The sequence below is a fragment of the Pituophis catenifer genome, unplaced genomic scaffold (genome assembly GCF_029215685.1).
Source record: "Pituophis catenifer annectens isolate HBS135680 unplaced genomic scaffold, rPitCat1.0.hap2 SCAF_2, whole genome shotgun sequence".
Lineage (NCBI taxonomy): Eukaryota > Metazoa > Chordata > Lepidosauria > Squamata > Colubridae > Pituophis > Pituophis catenifer.
Window position 1 is genome coordinate 110143248 of NW_027256882.1, and position 19973 is coordinate 110163220.

Below are 19973 nucleotides of genomic sequence, written 5' to 3' on the forward strand. Positions count from 1 at the left end.
GACATGTGAGCAGACAGCTGAAGGCTTATCCTCAGTGCACTGATGCCTACTTTAGGATTTTCTCCTATTGTTGGGCCTGTGATATCAACCCTTGGACTGATGTTACAAGGGTTCCAACGTGAGTGAGGTTACTAGGGCTTAGTATAAATTGATATCTATTACATGCAGGTTACAAGCCAGTCAAAGAGCCAGAGGCAAATGACTAAATATTAGAGAATACAACAAAGAAATGAACACATGACACTGAAAAACTTGTGTTTAATATGTTGGTCTTTAACCGGAACTCCTAAAGAAGTCGTAATGTTTAAACACATTGACCAAACCAAACATCTTTCAGGTTTAGTTTCATTATTCATTCTTCCCATAGTATTTTTTTTTATAACCAAAACTAAGATCTTTTGTATTCCAGTTTAAATACACACCCACCCCAAAAGTCCATAAAATTCCTTCTGTTTTTTACAGGAACTTTAAAGATAGCTCTAATACACTGATCCTTCAGACCTAGCTAAATTTTATTGGCATCCATCTTAGGAGAGGATTGATTTATTAGTAGTATAATTTTTAATAATGTTGATTTATTTCTATTATTCTCCTGAAAGCTTCCCGAATGACTGTAGGGAGATGTTAGGGAATTCCTAGAGTCACCCCGAAGAGTGAGATGGCAGCATATAAATTTAATAAATAATGTTGTAAATGAGGATCACATGACCACAGCAGCATAGCGGTGATGTTGGAACAGCAACCTCATAGGAGTACTGAAACAACTACTTTTTCAACAATGAAGTGATTACAGCTACCCACCCAACCCCAGCTGAATGGCTCATAGGCTGCTCTGAAGCACAACTCCCCGAGTCGTTCTGCAGACTGCTGCTGTATAGAGGATCTTGTGGATGATTCTAGAACTTTCCCTAACCCAGGAGGGGTTCATATAAATTAAGGCAGCACAGCTCCCTTGCTAATAAATTGAAAAAGCTTCAGTCGAGAGACAACTCTCTTTCATGGAGCTTTCCCCTGGACTGGTCAGTTGACCATCTTCACTCAAAGCCCTCTGACTGAAAGCCCCTTCTTGTAACCCAGCCAGAGCTTTGGAATTGGGCAAGCTATAGAAACTCTTATACAAATAGTTGTTACTTAGTGCTAATCAGACACTAAGGTGACATACCTAGTATGCCATCTTCCTATTTTTTCCTATGCCAACAATCCTGTGTGGTAGGTGAAAAGACCAAAGTTACCCATGCATCTGCTGTAGCTGAGGTAAACTAGAATATATTCCACCTGCTCCCAGTCAACCAGTTTAACTACCAGCTCACAGATATGAAGTAATTTCCATAACATATTATATATACTGTTGTACAGGTTTTATCAGTAACAGCAGTATTAAAAATGTGAATCATACTGAGCAATGATTATAATCAAGTATTGCACTTAAGGGATGAACAGGGATTAAAATCTGAGACTGCAATGCTTCTGTACTTTAATTATTTTTACTCCAACCTACCAATCATTCATAAATTATGAACCTGGGATCATGGACAGTGATGTAATATCAACAGAGAGGGTGTGGTGGTGGGGAGAGGTAAAATAGGTGCAATTTTTCTCTTCAGGTGAGAAAAATCCTCTAGGGTATTTTCACTTTTTAATGGTCTCTTTAACCTTTGCAAGCTTTTGGCATCCCATTTTGTCCCTTAAACTTAAAAATGCCCCCCTCCCCAGTAACAGTTTTCGTTTGTACAATCTAGAAGCTATGGAGGGCATAAATGGAATACCTAATGAGGGTAGATTATTCCATTCAGAGGGGCACCAGTTATATCACCAGTTATAAGAGTTCAAAATAACAGACCAAGCAACTGTTGAGTTAAAAGTTTTATTCATTCAACATCTCACATTACAAATATTTAAAAATTATATGCATACTGCTATAAATAGTCATTTGCAAACTATTTAATAACATTAATTTTCCACTAGCACTTCAACAAATGAACTCTCTTAAAAAAAGAAACTTGTGTTATAACTTAGAGTAGAACATACAAAAATATGAACTTAAATTGTGAAAATGACTTTAATAAAAAATGAATTACCCTTATTTAAAATGCTATAATAAATACTACAACCTCCCCATACACAGTAAAAACTATATGGAAATTCAGCCAAGTAGTACAAGTAACTGACATACTTAAATAACTTTTCCTTCTGATAATATGAGCATTACATTGGGGAAAAACATATTAGGGATTAGTAAAAACTAGACACCCACTTGCTAAAAGTTTCACTTCCAAAAAATATAACAAAAGAATCTGATGAAAATTATAAAAACTAATTATACTTTAAATTTTAAAAATATAAAAAATAAAACAGTTGAATACAATATTGTCCCAATTCTTACAATGCTATCAATCACAGTAGCTTTAAAATAAGATAATAAAATAAAGCAAATGACCAAAACCTCTTTTATTCCTTTTTTTAAAAAATAATCTCAAATTTACATTAGTAGAAAGATTGATTTCTGATTCTTTTCTTTAGAAACACCAGCAAGAAAGAGGATTTACTAGAACAGTAGAAAATGACATTTTTAAATGTCTGCAATTAAAAACAAAGAATTACACTGCAAAGATCTTCCAGAAGTCTGAAATAAGTATTGCACATAACTTGAAGTTAACTTGCCACAATTCATCACATTCAAGTTTTAAATCACCTTTTAAAACAGAAGGCTTTAACTCTTCAAGAAACAAAAAGGGGTGAATTATCAAGTCTTTCCAACAGCATCCTTATAAAACACTAAAGTCATTCACTGCAAGTTTTAGATTTGCGTTCTGCAGAGGTCTGTGTATGGAGAAGTAGATACTATATACCAAAAAAGCACGGGGCAGTGGGGTTCTTTTACATATAAAATAAATCAGAAACACTTTATTTTACATTGCAAAAATAACCATGTAATTACTCTGTAATTACATTGTAAATACATGGCCAGTGCCATGCTTCTGAAAGAAAATGACATGCTTGTTTACACCCCTTTAAAATAAAGTGATACCCTAGGATTTTTAAACTAATTACATGTTAGTTATGCTTGGAGTGACATGGCAACTCCACTTTCCATGTAATCTGAAGGACATATTATATTAGCACTATTTCGAGTACAGAGTAATAGAGATAATCATTTATGCCCTGTAAATTGAAGTGTAACCAAATAATCTGTAAACACGCTTTTCACACAATCACCACAAGTGAATATTAGTAGAATAACATTTTTTTTTAATATTAGTCATGCATACTAACATTACATGCCCACCATTGGGCAGGCTTGAGTTTATTTCCTTAAATATGATTTAAAAGCGCAGACACATCTCTGCAAACACCTAACATCAATTTGTTAAGATTAAAAATGGCTAAACATTCACCAAAAAACATCTGCATTTGTGTATTATTTTTAAAAATCTATTAAGAAGCAGTAGACAATTTGGGATGTTACTGTTAAACTTCTACTCTAGGTTTATGCATTAAATTTCAAGAGTCTAAAGACAAACTCTCATTTGTCACTTTCATGCTTTTTAAAAATTTCTTTTTTTTTTTTAAGTCTCAACTTTACATATAAGTATTTCTTAAATTATATGTACACCAAATACCTGGTGCTGGGCTAAAGATGTTTAAGCAACATGCTTTCTTTTCTCTGCAAATTCTAAAATAGCATTGCCAGTGCACAACATCCATAATTCAAAATGTATGCAGAGCACTGAAATGTATAAAAAGCAGAATATAAGAAAATAAAATTTATTAAAATTATTTATATTAAAAAATGAAGTATATGAAGATCTCTCAGTAATAAAAGTACAAAAAGCTACTCTTTGCAATATGAAAAATTGAGGTATTGCATAAAGAGATATCCCGTCAGTGAAAAGTGTGCCTAAAAATGCTCACTGTTGGAAAAACAAGATATACAAAAGTAGTGCATAACAAATATACATTATGTGCATGACAAAATAAGTTAGCTACAAAAACACTGTACCGAAATTCAGCAGGTCATGTACAAAGGGAAAAAATTATTATTCAAAGCTACTTCTCAAACAGTGTTATTTCTTGTAATGGTAACCCATCTCACCTGTTCACTGGATAGGATCGGCACAATAAGACACCCCAAGCCACCTACAAGCATTTTTTAAAAAAATTAAAAGGAATATTCCAACTATAATTATGTACTTCAGAGAAAAAGGTCCCTGACAGTCTACAAAAGAGCACTCTCCATTTGCATTTCCTGTTGTCAATATTTGCAGGGATTCATTAAAAGGAGCTCCCTTTCTCTACTTGACAAGTAGACAGCAAATGTCTCCATTTTGACCTTTGGAAAATAACAAGGGTATGTATCATGTACTGAAAACCAAACTGTCTCTGATAGGTAACTGGCAATGGAGGAAAGGGACGGGGAGGAAGAGAGCTTACAAAAGGGATGCCTTTTCTCTGTAGCTGTGCTTAAGCAAGTCTTTGGTTTAAGAGTCTATGGTGGTATCATGCCAGTTTCAGATTCCAACTGGCTTTTTCTACACACTGCTACAATCCTGTTACTGTGGTTAAGAGATGGATACATTCCCTCCTATCGATTTTCTCAAGATTTACAGAGCATCAACTGTATTTCAATCTAATCAACACCACCCTGTGCCTTAGCTTTAGCATATGCTGTGTTCCTCACTTACATGTTTATAACACTTCGTGCATTACTCAGCAAGTTGGAGTCCTGCGATGGTTTATGTTCTGTGCTAAGTCCCAAACTATTTTTGGGGGGTCAGGATTCCTTTTACTCACTTGCTCTCTGTTGAAAGACAAGCATATCCTTTGCAGACATGCATGCCTATTCATTCAGCCAACAGTGCAAAACATCCCTGGAAACAAACTTTACTTTGCCCTCTTATAAATTGCTAGGTTACAGCTTTGTTAGGAGGTTAGAACTGGTTTCACATCCCAGAGTAAGCCCAAGAATTAGACAAAATTTGATATGTACTGGAAGGGTGGGAAGAATGGGGGCGGGTGGGGATGGGGGGGATTAAAATGTACTCTTGAGGTATATCTTTAGGTTCTTGTATTTCATGTCAAAATGGAGAGCAAAGGCTGGCCTCTGATTTACATTAGTAAATTAGGATATAGAGTTCTATATAGCCATCAAAAATAAAATCTATACATTTGTTCTTCAGGAGAGGACATGCCAGTTCACTAGTTGTCATTACTTTAGCTTTGGTAGGATTTGTAGGGCTGTATTCTGATAATGAAATTTCTTTCAAAACAACAACAACAACCACAATAATAAAGAATAAGTGCACTCCCCACCCACCCCCCCCGTTATAAACTGACCCAGGATTTACATTCGGGAACTTTAAAAATGTGATTGCTTGGATGAAGAACACAGATCTAAGCTCTGCCTACTCAATTAGTAAAAATTTGAATGTGGTGGGAAGTTGGAGGCACGGTGAGACACAATACTGTGCTAAAGATTTAGCTTCAGAACCCTTACATCAAACAAAAAAAGAAACTTAATGCTGCTTTAAACCTTGCTCATGCATTTTTGTTGCTTTAAACATGCTCTTTTCTGTTACTAATTTAACAGCTAACTGTTTCCATTGCTATAAAATCATCGGTGGCAAGAAAACAGGCTTCCCAGAGGCTTGGCTAGGGAAGGGGGCAAGGAGAAGGAAAGGGCGGGTCGGTTGGACAAAGTGTCAGATAAGATTCATAGTGTTCCTATCTCATGGTTACTTTAATAAAAGTAGTCTATTGATTTTGTTATTAGCAATAATTTAATTAAAAAACAAAATACTCTATTGTTTCATTTCTCTTAATATTGTTCTTTCTTCCTTCAAGAAAAGATAGCAGGAAAGCAGTGTCCTCTGGGGAACCAGGAAGGTAAGAGAACCTGGCTTCCATGCACTGTGTTATCCATAGGAAAAGGAGTTCCCCATAAAGTTTAATGACAAGATTCTACAAAATACCTATAGGATTATAGGCCATTCTTTTGTTACACTATTTTTAAGTTACAGACTACAACAGCAGGACATGCTATCTTGAGTAAGAGGGAATAGGAAGGGAGGGCAAAGGAATCAGGAGAACAGAAGAGTGCACTTATTTTGAGGGCCTGCATATGAACACACTGCAGTAATCACTTAGTTCCAGCGGAATGAAATATGTCTTGGGCGATCTCCTCCCTCTTTCACCAGGGGCTTGTGGAATTCCCTGCCAGCGCGTGAATGGATAGCAGCCCAGCAATATTCACAGTAATACTGCAGACAGGTCACATTAGCACAGAAAAATGGAGCAAACTTTCCACCACAACGGGCCCCCTGACATTCATCACACAGCTGATCATCCAAGACATATGGCTTAACTTCCACCTGTGATGAAAGAAGGAGAGAAAATGTACACATTTCTTAAGTTTGGCCTTGTTAGACAAAAGTGTAGTCCAGGTGTGTGTGTTTATACTGTTCATATATTTCTACCATCCAACTATAGATACTACAGATACCTCAGTGAACACTCTCCTGCGCAGTAAAAAGAGCTTTGCTGGATCAGACTGGACATGGAACTAGCTCAGGATTTTTTTCCCTAGGACTGGCTGAACAAGCAAAACAGAAAAGCAGTAGCTTTCCTCTGTTGTATGGTCTCCATCAAAAGATGTATTAAATACTGCACAAAAATCCTGACAGGCTGGCTTCACCCTTCAGCTGGGTCCAACTCACTGGACAATCGTATACCAGTCATTATCATGCAAATGTGAAAAGAATAAAATTGGGGTCTAGAACATATCTCATGTTCTGAGTCCATGTGGAGAACGCAAGAAAAAAAACCCTCAGGTAATTACATTTCTTTTGGTGAGTTATATTTCAAAGACCTACCCTTTCTACGAATTTACCTAACCTTCTTTTAAAACCATCCCAGCTTGTGGCCATTACCACATCCTGTACAAGATGGCATCATATCTACCTACAGAAGACTTCCCTATTATTTAAGATGTCTATCAAATTAACTTTGGGTTTCACAATCTGTACTTTCTACTGAGGCAGGTGCTTATCTGATGAAACAGCTAAAGACCTTTCTCAAATTTGTTGAGTTTTACTCTGATTATGCCCGTTATTTAAACACTGCACTAGGGGAATCTGATTAAATTAGTAATTGTACTAATTTCAATTCTGATCATGTTGAATCACTCAAGTACAATGAGACATTCCCTGAGAATTAGAGATTTAGAATGTTTTGGTGAAATTAAATCTTTACCCCTTTCCTTGATTTAAGATTCATTAATAGGAATTTTCTAAATAAACAATTTCACAATTTGGAGGATCTACAAATGGATCCCCTTGAATTTTTTTTAAAGATAAAAACTGAATAGTTATATAAGAACCTTAGCATTGTTTTGTAACTTTGTCAATGAGCAGATATGGGGATTCAATTTCCAGAATTCTCCAACCATCATAGCTATTGCTGAGAATTTCAGGTATGAAAGTCCAAATGCCTCAACATGCTTGTCTATTACTTCTATAGAATGAAACATATTTACCATACGTGAAGATATCAGAGTTCCAGAGGCACATGTGGACCACAGAATCAAAAAATGACCCCAAATCAGAAAAATTGGAAAGTGCAACTTATTCCTACCATTTCACCATTAGAAGGTAGGAGAATTGAACCAAATTCATTTGCTATTTAAAATAAATTTCAAAAGATATTCTGTATCAAATTGTTAAAATTTAACTGCCAATGCATAAATAAACCAGTTAATTAATCCTGACTCCATTTACACACCATGTGAATAAATGCTTTGGCTATAAATGTGATTTAACAACTGTGTATGTATGTACTGTATGAATACATGTCTATACATGTAAAATATCTGTAACTGTTAAAGTATGGATGTCCACAGATAAATTCTGAATTTTAAGAAGATACATTTAAGGAAGTCCTTGATCATATTATATCAAAATCTAAAATGCAGGAACAGGAGAGCTGCGCTTTATAAATTTTTCTACATTTATATGTGCCATACAAAGCTGCCACAGCTTTAACAATAGCATGATTTACCTACCAGTATGAATCAATTCACCTTACTAAAAGCTATGGCAGAAATGTTTTAATTTCTTGCTTAGATATTTAGATTCTGTTAGCATCAGTAATATATTACATATTAAGGAGTAGAACATTACGTGCCTTCCAGAATAGGAGGACAAGCCACACAAATCAATATTCATTTTATTTATTTTTTCTATCTAAGAATGGCATCATTTTAAATTGCTGAGTTAGAACAATTCAGTTGCCAGGTTGACAGAAAAAAAGAGAAAAACACTGTAGCAAAAATTGAAATGGTTCATAACTTCTTACACCAGCTTTGCCTAACCTGACTGTAACTCCCAGACAGCTTTTAGAATTCTGGGAGTTAAAAATCTCAGCACATCTGAAGAGCACAAGGTTGGGGAATGCTGTCTTACACAGTGTCAAAACAACACGTTTCTTTCCAGCGTATATGTCAATGTGATAAAAGGAGAAGTGAACTTCTGTTGCAAAGATATTCTTATTGCTGCTGACTTTGGCTGTGAAAATATGCTGAACATTAACAGAGATGGATGTCTAAGTAATCGACTATTGTTGCTGTACAGATTATACTGAATTAAAATAGAATGTGTGCAAGGAAATTTAGAAATCCAGCAGAAACATACTGGAGCTGCATGCCTTTAGCTTTGATAAAGCAGCTGCCCGTTTTACTACAAAGCATTCAGGCAGGGTGAAAGAAAGGCTAATAGTAAGCAAGTCATGCAGATGTAAAAGGATAACACTAAAAGCACAGGCTTATTTTCTGTGCTGCTGGAAATGGCTCTAAAGGGAACAACTGGTTTTGGAGTCAAAAGGCAGTAAAAAAAAAATCAATTCTTTGATATTTTGGATGACTGGGGGTGGGGGCAGCATTGCATTTAAACAGTTGTTTTTGTTGTTCCTGTCATGAACTGGCACTTATATGGACATAAGCCAACAAAAGAATGCTGTGTAATAAATAGAATATACTCTAGTACTTACCCGTTTATCTATCTCTCCATGTTGCAGCTGAACAAAGCGGGCACTGATAGCAGCTATATAACTCTGTTGATTGGAAAATGCAACACGCCCAGCTCCTTTTGGGTACTTCAGTTCAGGGTCAGTATCAATTCCAGCATAGCAAACTCCTCCATACAGCCGATCCATTATCATTGCAAGCTCCACTAAAATATAGTAACAACAAATATGCATAATAAATCCCCCTTTTTTCTAGGTTCTGGGCAATGGAATTTATTATTTATATTTATATTTATATTTATATTTATATTTATATTTATATTTATATTTATATTTATATTTATATTTATATTTATATACTGCCCTTCTCCCAGAAGGGACTCAGGACGGTGAACAGCCAAAATTAAAAAAACATACAAATACAAAAGTTAAGATAATTAAAAAGAATTAAATCACTGGCTTCCCAATTTAAAACCCCCAAATCCATAAAATTTAAAATCCCAATTAAAAACCATTTAGGCTAGGCCGGCTTGATGGAATAAAAACGTCTTCAGGGCTTTACGGAAGGTCCGGAGGTCCGGGATCAATCGTATTCCAGGAGGCAGCTCATTCTACAGGGCAGGTGCCCCCACAGAGAAGGCTCTCCCCCTGGGGGCCGCCAGCCGACATTGCCTGACCAATGGCATCCTGAGGAGGCCCTCTCTGTGAGAGTGTATTGGCCGGTGGGAGGTTATCGGTAGCAACAGGCGGTCCCGCAAATACCCTGGCCCTAAGCCATGGAGCGCTTTAAAGATGAGAACCAACACCTTAAAGCGCACCCGGAAGACCACCGGGAGCCAATGCAGCTCACGCAGGAGAGGTGTTACGTGGGAGCGCCACATCGCTCCCATAATCACCCGCGCGGCTGCATTCTGCACCAGCTGGAGCCTCCGGGTGCTTCTCAGGGGGAGCCCCATGTAGAGAGCGTTGCAGCAGTCCAGGCGTGACATAACCAAGGCATGAGTGACTGTGCACAAGGAGTCCCGATCCAGAAAGGGGCGCAACTGGCATATCAGGCGAACCTGATAAACCCCCCCCCTGGCCACGGCTGTCATATGCTCTTCTAAAGACAGCCGTGTGTCCAGGAGGATGCCCAAGTTGTGAGCCCCCTCTGTGAGGGTCAGTGACTCGCCCCCAATAGCCAGCGATGGCACCAGCTGGCTATACCGGGACGCCAGCATCCACAGCCACTCGGTCTTGGAAGGGTTGAGCCGAAGCCTGTTCCTCCCCATCCAGACCCGCACGGCCTCCAGACACTGAGACATCACTTCAAGGGCATCATTGGGGTGGTCTGGGGTGGAGATGTACAGCTGAGTGTCATCAGCGTACAGATGGCATCGCACCCCAAAACCACGGATGATCTCACCCAGCGGCTTCACATAAATGTTGAACAGGAGCAGCGAGAGGACCGATCCTTGTGGCACCCCGCAAGCAAGGCGCCTCAAGGTCGACCTCTGCCCCCCTGCCAACACAGACTGCGACCGGTCAGAGAGATAGGAGGAGAACCACCGTAATACAGTGCCTCCCACCCCCAATCCCTCCAGCCGGCGCAGCATGATACCGTGGTCGATGGTATCAAAAGCCGCTGAGGTCTAACAGGACCAGGACAGAGGAACAACCCCTGTCCCGAGCCCTCCAGAGATCATCCACCAATGCGACCAATGCCGTCTCCGTGCTGTACCCAGGCCTGAAGCCGGACTGGCACGGATCTAGATAGACGGTTTCATCCAGGTACTGTGGGAGCTGTCGCGCAACCACACTCTCCACAACCTTCGCAACAAAGTGAAGGTTGGAGACCGGACGGTAGTTTGCCAAAACGGCCGGGTCCAGAGAGGGCTTCTTGAGGAGGGGCCTCACCACCGCCTCTTTCAAGGAGGGAGGCAAGAAACCCTCTCTCAGAGAAGCATTTATAATCCTCTGGAGCCAGTCTCGTGTTACCTCCCGGGTGGCCAGTACCAGCCAGGAGAGGCACGGGTCCAATAAACATTGGTTGCGTTTAACCTCCCCAGGATCCTGTCCACGTCCTCAGGAGTCACAGGGTCGAACTCATCTCAGGTAACATTCTCAAGACCAGCCTCAGTCACCCCGCCAGAATCTACCCAGTCAGAGTCCAAGCCTTCCTGAATCTGAGCGATTTTATCGTGCAGATACTGTGCAAAATCCTCAGCCTGCCCTTGCAAGGGGTCTTCCCGCGCTCCCTGATGTAGGAGGGAGCGAGTCACCCTAAACAAGGCGGCTGGGCGGTTATTTGCCGATGCAATAAGAGCGGAAAAGTGGTTACACTTTGCCGCTTTTATCGCCACTAGATAGGTCTTAATATGAGACCTAACTAGTGTTCGGTTGGATTCGGAGCGACTAGCCCTCCAACCGCTCTCTAGGCATCTTTTCCGGCGCTTCATCTCCCTCAGCTCCTCGGAAAACCAAGGGGCCGGGCAGGTTCGGCGTCGGGTCAGAGGCTGCAAAGGCACGACTCGGTTCAGAGCACTGGCGGCCATCCTATCCCAGGCAGCCACCAGATCTTCAGCTGAGTCGTGAGCCAGAGTTTCAGGAACTGGCCCAAGCTCTCTCTGGAACCTATCAGGATCCATCAGGCGCCTGGGGCGGAACCACCTGGTCAGTTCCGCCTCCCTGCAGTGGGGTGCAGCGGTCAAAAGGTCCAGCCTCAGAAGAGAATGGTCCGACCATGACAGGGGTTCAATAACTATATCCCCTATATCCAGACCACTCAGCCACTGACCAGAGATAAAAACCAAGTCCAGAGTGTGTCCTCCCACGTGAGTGGGGCCATGAATTAATTGTGTCAGGTCCATGGCTGTCATGGAAGCCATAAACTCCCAAGCCATCCCAGACGCCTCACCGGTAGATGGCAGGTTGAAATCCCCCATGACCAAAAGTCTGGGAGTATCAACTGCCACCCCGGCAATAACGTTGAGAAGCTCGGGCAGGGCCGCTGTCACGTGGCAGGGAGCCAGGTACACGATCAGCAGGCCCACCTGCATCCCATGGCAGAGTTTATACTCTTCTACCTAAATTTCTGTTCTTCTATCTGAAAATAATGAGAATGTCAGCAAAAGTTAATAAGCATATTTCCATATCAGAAATTCCCAACAGCAAGGTCACTTGGACAAAGTCAACAAGCCATTTTTCCATACCTGCTCGTAAGGGTCGTGGAACTCCGCCTACAAAAATGGTTTTCCGTGGATCCAGAGGTTGTGAGCCATCCATCACAAAATCACTGTCACTAAGATTCCAAGGTCGGATCTGAACCTGCAAGTAGAAAACAAGACTTTATATACAGTTCTAACTAAGAGTCAGAATGGATTTTTTTCATAGCACTAACACATTATTATTTTGTGTCTGAGCATGTATATCAATTCAAAGCAATGAACATACCTAATACAGTACTCCTGCCTCCTATTTTCCCTGCAAAATCAACCCTGTGAACTCACCCAGCTGGTTTTCATGCCTAAGTGAAGCCTAGAACTCACAGCAATACAGTGACATCCCAATAATATAGAGAACAGAGTGATTCCACATTCCTCTGCTGTTATTTATCCATTTGCTTCAACTAAACCATTAACGGAAGTGTCATCTGTGCATGCACATGCTTGGTCAAATGATAGGAAATCCTCAAAGAGGCTTTGCCAGCTTCCAAGAGGAGATAGCACCTCAACATTACAATCAAGACATTCAGAGGGGACTTCAATTGCTTCACAAAGCTTCCCTTTGAATGAATCCCAGAGCCTTATTAAATAACCATGAAGGTACTGAAAGGAATTGCTGAGAAGAGGGATTGCTTCACAAGTCCTGGTCATGTTTTTATTGCATCATTTTTCCTTCAGATTCAAAGAGCTGCAGAGCCCTGGTATTTAGTCTGCAGGCTGAAGATGCCCAACACCTGCTTGACCATCAAAATAACCATTTAAGTGTTCCACAAAGCCTCCATAGCAACTATAATAGAATCTATATCTTTAGTTTATCATGACCCTACTACAGACAAAATCAACTCTCCCTCCCAACTAATTAACTTCTATAGATAGAATTAATACTCCCTCCCAAAAAGAATTCCCAAAATTCTTCCCTTTATGATTCTCCCATTCCTTTGTCCAGATTTTGGCTTGTACACAGAAGTAAGGACTAAATGTGTATGGAAGAACTTCAAAAATAATCCACATTGAGAGAGAGGGCATTGAGACCCAACAGTAAAGTATAGTGCACATAGGAATTATGATCCTGAACTTGCAGTCTGATAAGCAACAATTAGCCATTAGTTATGTAGTGCCTGAGACTCAATAGTTCAAGGAGAAAGGAAAAACAAATCCTGTTCCTCCTGACTGAAAAACCATGGACATACATGCTTCTTTAGTATATGAATAATACTTATACACATAATTTTGTAAACTTCATATATATCAAAGTCACATACTGGTTTATCTTTAATCGTGGGGCTGGAAACACACAGGTAGAGTTTTCCGTCCTCTTCAATACATGCATCAATCAAAGCCTGTACAGAGCTTTCATCTTGGAACAACAAAAAGGCATATCCTAGACACAGAAGAAACAAACATGATTTCTTCACTATGGAAAATCAGGGAGGCATACTTAAAAAAGGGGAGATCATTTTTCAAAATAGCAGGAGTAGCTATACCAAAATGCTATTATTAAAGGGATAAAAAAATAAATTACAACACTTCATCAGTTTCTTCCTTAGAGTGAAATTTAATCTGAATGTCACTGTTTTACTCTACAGAGATGAAATAAAAGGGGGATTAAAGAAACTAAAGAAATTATAGGGGGAAAAACAGAAAGGGAAGCATTTGAACAGTAGATTAAAAAATTCAAAGTAAAAAAAAAAGTAAAAAATTGACAAAAAGTGCCAACTAGAAGATCAGAAGTAAAATGGAATCAAAACAGCAATGACAAAACACTTCAAACAAGAAAAAGGTGGACTAATGATCACTTCATATTACTTTATGTTTAGCAGTAGTATTAAAATATACTTTTGTGATTGTGGTATGTAATAGAAAATGTGTTGAAGAGACACCCATGTTAAAATCTCAAATGATAAAATTCACTCCATGAATCATAGAATTGCAAGGTTCATACTATCACATCCAATTCTGTGCTCTATGCAGGAATCCAGAATTAAAGAAACTATGGCAGATGACTATCCAGCCCCTATTTAAACAGATCCAATGATGAGCCCACTGTCTTCCTATTAAGAAAATGCCCTAGCACTAAGAAAATCTTTTCATGGGGAGGGATAATACCATCTTTCAACTATCATAGCTTTTATAGAAACTGTTATTTGTTCTGAATAATTTTAGAGAAGGACAGGATACATGAAGTAACAAAAGTTACCTTTAGGAGGAAAATACGATTTGCTTTCAGCTTTATGAGGCCAATCTACAATCAATGGGCCAAAACGACGAAAGCTGGCTGTGATCTCATCTGCAAGTTGGTGAACCAAACAAAGAGAGAGAAAAAAATCTTCAGGGTTTTTTTTTCAAGGGGAAGGGTCCCAAATAAACCAATTTAAGCGATTCGATGATAATACTCGGGTAACACTAGGCAACCCAAATACGCAGAGACACAGGTATTTTCAAAAGGAAAAAAATCTGTGAGTCCAAGTACCGTATATATTTAATAAAAAAGCAAACAGTTTAAATATCAAAGCTGTGGCTTTAAGGTTACAAATAAAGATTTGCAGCAGCCCGCTTAAAGTAATTAAATGACTGAATTTGAGCAGTTTTTACTGCCTAGCTCCAGGCATTCTCCCACAGCTAACATGCAGAGCTTGCATCAAGAGCAAGTTGTTCAGCACGGACCTGCGAAAGGTGGGGAGAAAGGGAAAAGAATGTAGCAGAGCCTAGCCACGCCTACTGCTTATGTCATAGGCTTAAACTGTATCTGTGCACATCATCTGAGCTTGACCTCAGACTATCTTCAGCAGCACTTGCAGAAAGCGGTTATGTAACTGCTGCAGAGACGAGAATGCAGATCTCGTTAGCAGAAAGCAAATGCTTCAAAGCCTTTCTTCAATTTCTAAATTCAGCTCAGGTGACCTGCACACTGGTTAATATTACCCACATGCACAATTCTTTTTAAAATGCACCATGGAATTGTTTCACTCAGTTTAATTTTAAAATAAGCTGGGGATCTAAAGCTATTTCGGGAACAGGCTGAAATGCTATTTATACACACACAGAACCTGAAAAAATATTTGATCTGCCCTCCCCATATGCATTTTCTATTTTACTTAAATTCTTCCCAAGACATTGGGGGATGGTTGCTTCATACGCTTGTTTCAGAGTTTATTTCTTCATAATCTGATGTTTTTATCATGATGAAAGTAACAGAAATATTTATCTTGGGGAAAAGGAAATGTCATAGATTTTTTTTATGTATACAGTTTAAATTTATAGTCTTATTACCCAAAATTACAGGATTAAAAAAATAGAGCTAGAAATCCCTAAAGTATTTCTTTATATTTCTTTTTTTCTTTTGAAAAAAGCAGCAGTCTGTTATTCTAATTAGCCTAAAAAATTAAAATAAAATAAGGAGATTCCCTTTGTCTAGTAGACTTTTAAATCAAGGCAAATATTGCCATCAGTTACAGTTAATGTTCATATGCCCAGCATGTTCCTTATGCTTAAATGGGATTTTTTTTTCAGCAGTAATTCATCCCTCTGGTGAAATATATGGTGATAGCAAAGAAATAATGCATTATATATTGTTCCCTTAAATAGATGAAGCACTGCACTGTATTTTAAATCAGATACTGACTAAAATGTGTGCCTATTATAATCATCTTCAAAATAAAAGACCTTCATAAAGAGTTTTATGATGTCATAATATCTAACTAAATGAAGCAAATGTATAAAACATATCTCATAAACTGTGCAACCCACGCCTCCTTATCATTGCAATTCATAACCTAAAAGCTTGGATATTTGGCAGCTCATAGATTTACACAATTTCCGTTGCCTGAAAAACTGCCTGAAGTGAGCTCATGAGAATGCTGCAATCTGGCATGATTCTCCTCTTTTCCATACGGCTGCACTTGGTCATGGGTGTGTATTTTTGGTAATACTAATATGCAAGTATACCTTCATCGATATCAGGTGGCAGGCCACCCACAAACACCTTGCGAGAGTACCGTTCAACTCGCTCGCCATTCTGATGAGAGAAGCAGTGTGGTGATCCTAAGCCACTATGGAGACTCTGATCCCCACGTCCATCATCCAGAAACCCATCTTCCATAGGGAACAGGGAGGACTGACCTATAGTTGAAAAGACAAAATGTATCTGTGTATGTGTATTATAATATACATATATGTACGGTATGTCTCAAAACACACCAGCAGAATAATAGCTGTCTATTTTCATATTCTTTCTCCTGTCACAAAGACCCATTATTAATTATACAGATACACAACATTATCTGAATGACATTGTACAGAAAAGCTGAATCTTGGTATCATTAAATGGTGCACTATGCCAAGCATGTCATGGACAAATGTCACTAGTTCTATTCCAAACACAGAGACTATTTTTTTCCCCAAGTATATGCTTCAGAAATATTCTACACCAAGTAATTATTGATCACGCCCAATGATCTTGGGACATTGCAAGTACAAGTTTTTAGTCACATCCATACTATCATACAGTTCAAGTAAAATATTCCACATCTATCTTATATTTAGATCTCACTATCTTTATTGACAAAAACAGTAATAAAAAGCCAAAGGAAAATGAAGGAGAAAGACAGGATCCTCCGATCATTTTACCTATATTCTCACTGAGGTGGCATACTAATAGTGTCATCATACTTTTATTTTCGGGAAGAATAAGTATGGCAGGTCTAATAAAACTGTACAATCAGTGGAGAAGAACAATTAAAGGTTTACTAGTGCTGAGGAAAACCAAGTTCATCCCTCGCCATGAAATTTGGTCAATATCCTCATATTGGTCACTATTTATTTATTTCATGTATACTCTAAATTCTGTAGAAAATAGGTAGGAAAGAAATGTAATACATGTTTCAATGGTAAAGAAAGCAGTATTATAAGTCAGTTAATAGTCCCTGGTCCACAAATACCCGCAGGTAAATTATTTACCCAAGTCTTTTAAAACTGTCCTTTTCAGGAGCTTATTAAATGTGATCAGAATACTGTGTGGCTTTTTTTTTCAAAAAAGGGGAACAGGAGAAGGGCTTTTTTTCTGCTTGAAGCTTGCTTTTACAATTACCAGAGCATGCTCACCACTGAAACTCTGGCAGTAAAAAAAAAAAAAAAAAGGTTTAAGGTTAAGAATTCAAAAGTGAGGCAGTAACTTCTCATTTTATAACCTGCCAAAACTATAAATAGGGCTTGAAGACTGAAGACGGTTCTTAGTCAATGATGGTTCTAGTTCTAGAACCAATTAGTTCTAGTTAGAATCACCTGTTACCACCACTCAAAATCACCTCAGGAGAGCCAGACCTTAATGACTTTTTTTCTTGGCAGATTATACTAGACTAGTTAGTGCCTCATCTAGGAACATTACATTATTTTTGCTATTCATTTTTTACTATTGTAGTTACTGTATTAGTGTTAAGTATTGTTCCCACAACATACCTTAGAATAAAAGTGATTCCATTACAACTGGTCTTGTGTTTCTCTCTAGTTTTCTAGTTCATATAGGATTAACATTTATGTGAAATGAATACAGACATGTATTAACAGCCATCCCTTTATCTTATACCTCCCCGAAGGATGCCATGTTGTTTAGTATACAATACATCATGTCTGTTGAAATTATAGCAATATAAAAGCTATAGAAGTCATTCCTTTTTATATGTATTATAAAATGCTAAACATACACCACCGGTCAATAGTGAAATCCAGATGCACCAAATGGAATTGTGATGTTTCCATCTTCCAAATGCCAGTGTGCATGCACACCAAGAGCATTGAACAAGTGCAGTGCAGGGAAAGTGGCAGTTCCAGGGAACCAATCCTGGAGCCACTGTCCTTAGATGAAGGGCAAACAAGTAAAAATCTCCATCTCCCCTCCCCATCTCTTAATGTCTTTGATAAAGTAGCTCTGACACTGGCTTCAGGAAAGGGTTGAGGCATAGAAACCATAGACATGCACACGGTGACAACATTTTGATCACTAATGAAGTCATAACAGTTTACCAGTTTGCCATAACCTATCAAAACTGAAAAAAACAAACAAACAAGCTCCATTTAGAAAAAAAAGCACTGTGCCAATCAATTTTCATGATCTGCATTCTTCTGAAAAACTGAATCCTCTCAAATTAATAATTTGAATTCAATAGTGCTGCAGAGCCTCTTTTTGGCATGAATTCTCCAACCCTGACCTTTTTGGGGGAGAGATTTCTTACAGTGATTTATACATCAACACCTCAATCCAGGCAGCACCGAGGAAGCTAACGAAGTGGCATCTCACTACGATAGTTAGGTCAGCATGCACAGTTGTAGCCCCATGGTTCTCATCCCACAGATTTTTAAAAAGCACCTATGTGACTTAATTGCCAGGCTTCCTTTTCACAAATGATATAAAATCTCCCCAAACTGTATATTGTGGTCCTGCTAGTGCCTACAAGCCAGTTTCGTGCTGTTGAAGAACCCTCAAAAACAAAGACATTGCTCAGACGCAGAGAATTTCAGCTTGATCACACAAGTGAGATAAGAGAAAGGCAGTGTGAAACTACCTCTATCACAGTGCTCACCATCTTGAGGGACATGCAAATCATTACCTAAGTATTAAAAATGTTTGGAAGAATGCCAGTGCTAACAGCCACAATAAATTATGATGACAATTAATGTTGCCTGGGGGAGAGACCTGGAAATTCAAGTCATTTAGGTGCTTCCATAAGTAAGAAACCCTCTTCTCCTACCAGCACCCAGTTGAAGCGATCATTCATGTGTAGTTTAATTTTGGAAGTTCTTGCTAAAAATACTGTTTGCTACCCGCTCACTCTGTATTTAATATATTATGTTAATTCTGCCTTGACCATCATGTTCTGGGATATGCTACTTTCAATAAGTAAAGTTACCACAACATGCACATTGAAGAAGCCTGCCCCTGCCCCATCCACCCGGCCCCTTTAAAAACTTCTGATCTTTCAGAAACAGCTGGTGCATTAGTGATGCCATAAGACATTTTAAACATCAGAAAATTAAAGAGGAATGTTGTTACCTCGCCTTCTCCCATATGTCCTTGCTGCATGTCAAATGAGAAGAAAAACAGCCTTTCAAACATTGTTAAATAAAAATTAAATAGAGATAGAGAAAAAAGATATGCTATTTCACCTCCATATAACCTCAGTGGTTCTCAAGCATTAGTGCAGTGCAGACCACATAAAATATTTTTTTTATCTCAAACACATCAGAACAGCTAACAAAGAGATCTAATTTTTAAAATGCTACCTTTAGATGCTTTGTGCTTACTAGAGCATCCAGTGGATTGCAACTTTATTAGCATATCTGGTATTTCTAAGAGGCTGCAACCTTGGATTTTGATCAGTCTATCAGTTCCTTAACAATCATATTTTGTTTTCAGTGAGCCAATATCTTCAATTAAGATTTGCAAGTGACCGTGTGATTACCATGAATCCAGAGTTAGGAATGTTAATGTCTGTGAAACATTAACATATTTATCCCACCCTTTAGCAAGCTGGTTTTAAAGAATGTTAGCCATTAGGCTAAATAACTGAAATGCTCTGTAGACTAGAAAACAAACATTACAATGGATTGCTTTCTATGGACAACACTGGGACTCTTTCTACAGTACTTGATTGTTCTTTAGTTTTGCCTGTGTAAAAATAGTATCAATGCTTGAGGTCAGAGGTGGGAAAGTTTTTTAAAAAAATTTAGCAACTGCATTGAACATTTGGGAGAAAGTAGCTG

General features: G+C 38.6%; 1 protein-coding gene across 3 annotated transcripts in view; it reads right to left on the reverse strand.

Moving 5' to 3' along the window:
- Positions 1-1850: 1850 nt before the first annotated feature.
- The window catches only part of CPEB4 (cytoplasmic polyadenylation element binding protein 4), a 74966-nt gene continuing 56843 nt past the window's right edge, over positions 1851-19973 (reverse strand). For all 3 annotated transcript variants that reach the window (XM_070937358.1, XM_070937356.1, XM_070937357.1), the window contains 6 exons: positions 16164-16337; positions 14416-14505; positions 13481-13599; positions 12207-12321; positions 9040-9221; positions 1851-6368 (listed from right to left, as the gene is read on the reverse strand). In XM_070937358.1, coding sequence (XP_070793459.1) covers positions 6141-6368; positions 9040-9221; positions 12207-12321; positions 13481-13599; positions 14416-14505; positions 16164-16337 — 908 coding nt within the window. In that variant the 3' untranslated portion in view covers positions 1851-6140. The remainder of the gene's footprint in view (positions 6369-9039; positions 9222-12206; positions 12322-13480; positions 13600-14415; positions 14506-16163; positions 16338-19973) is intronic.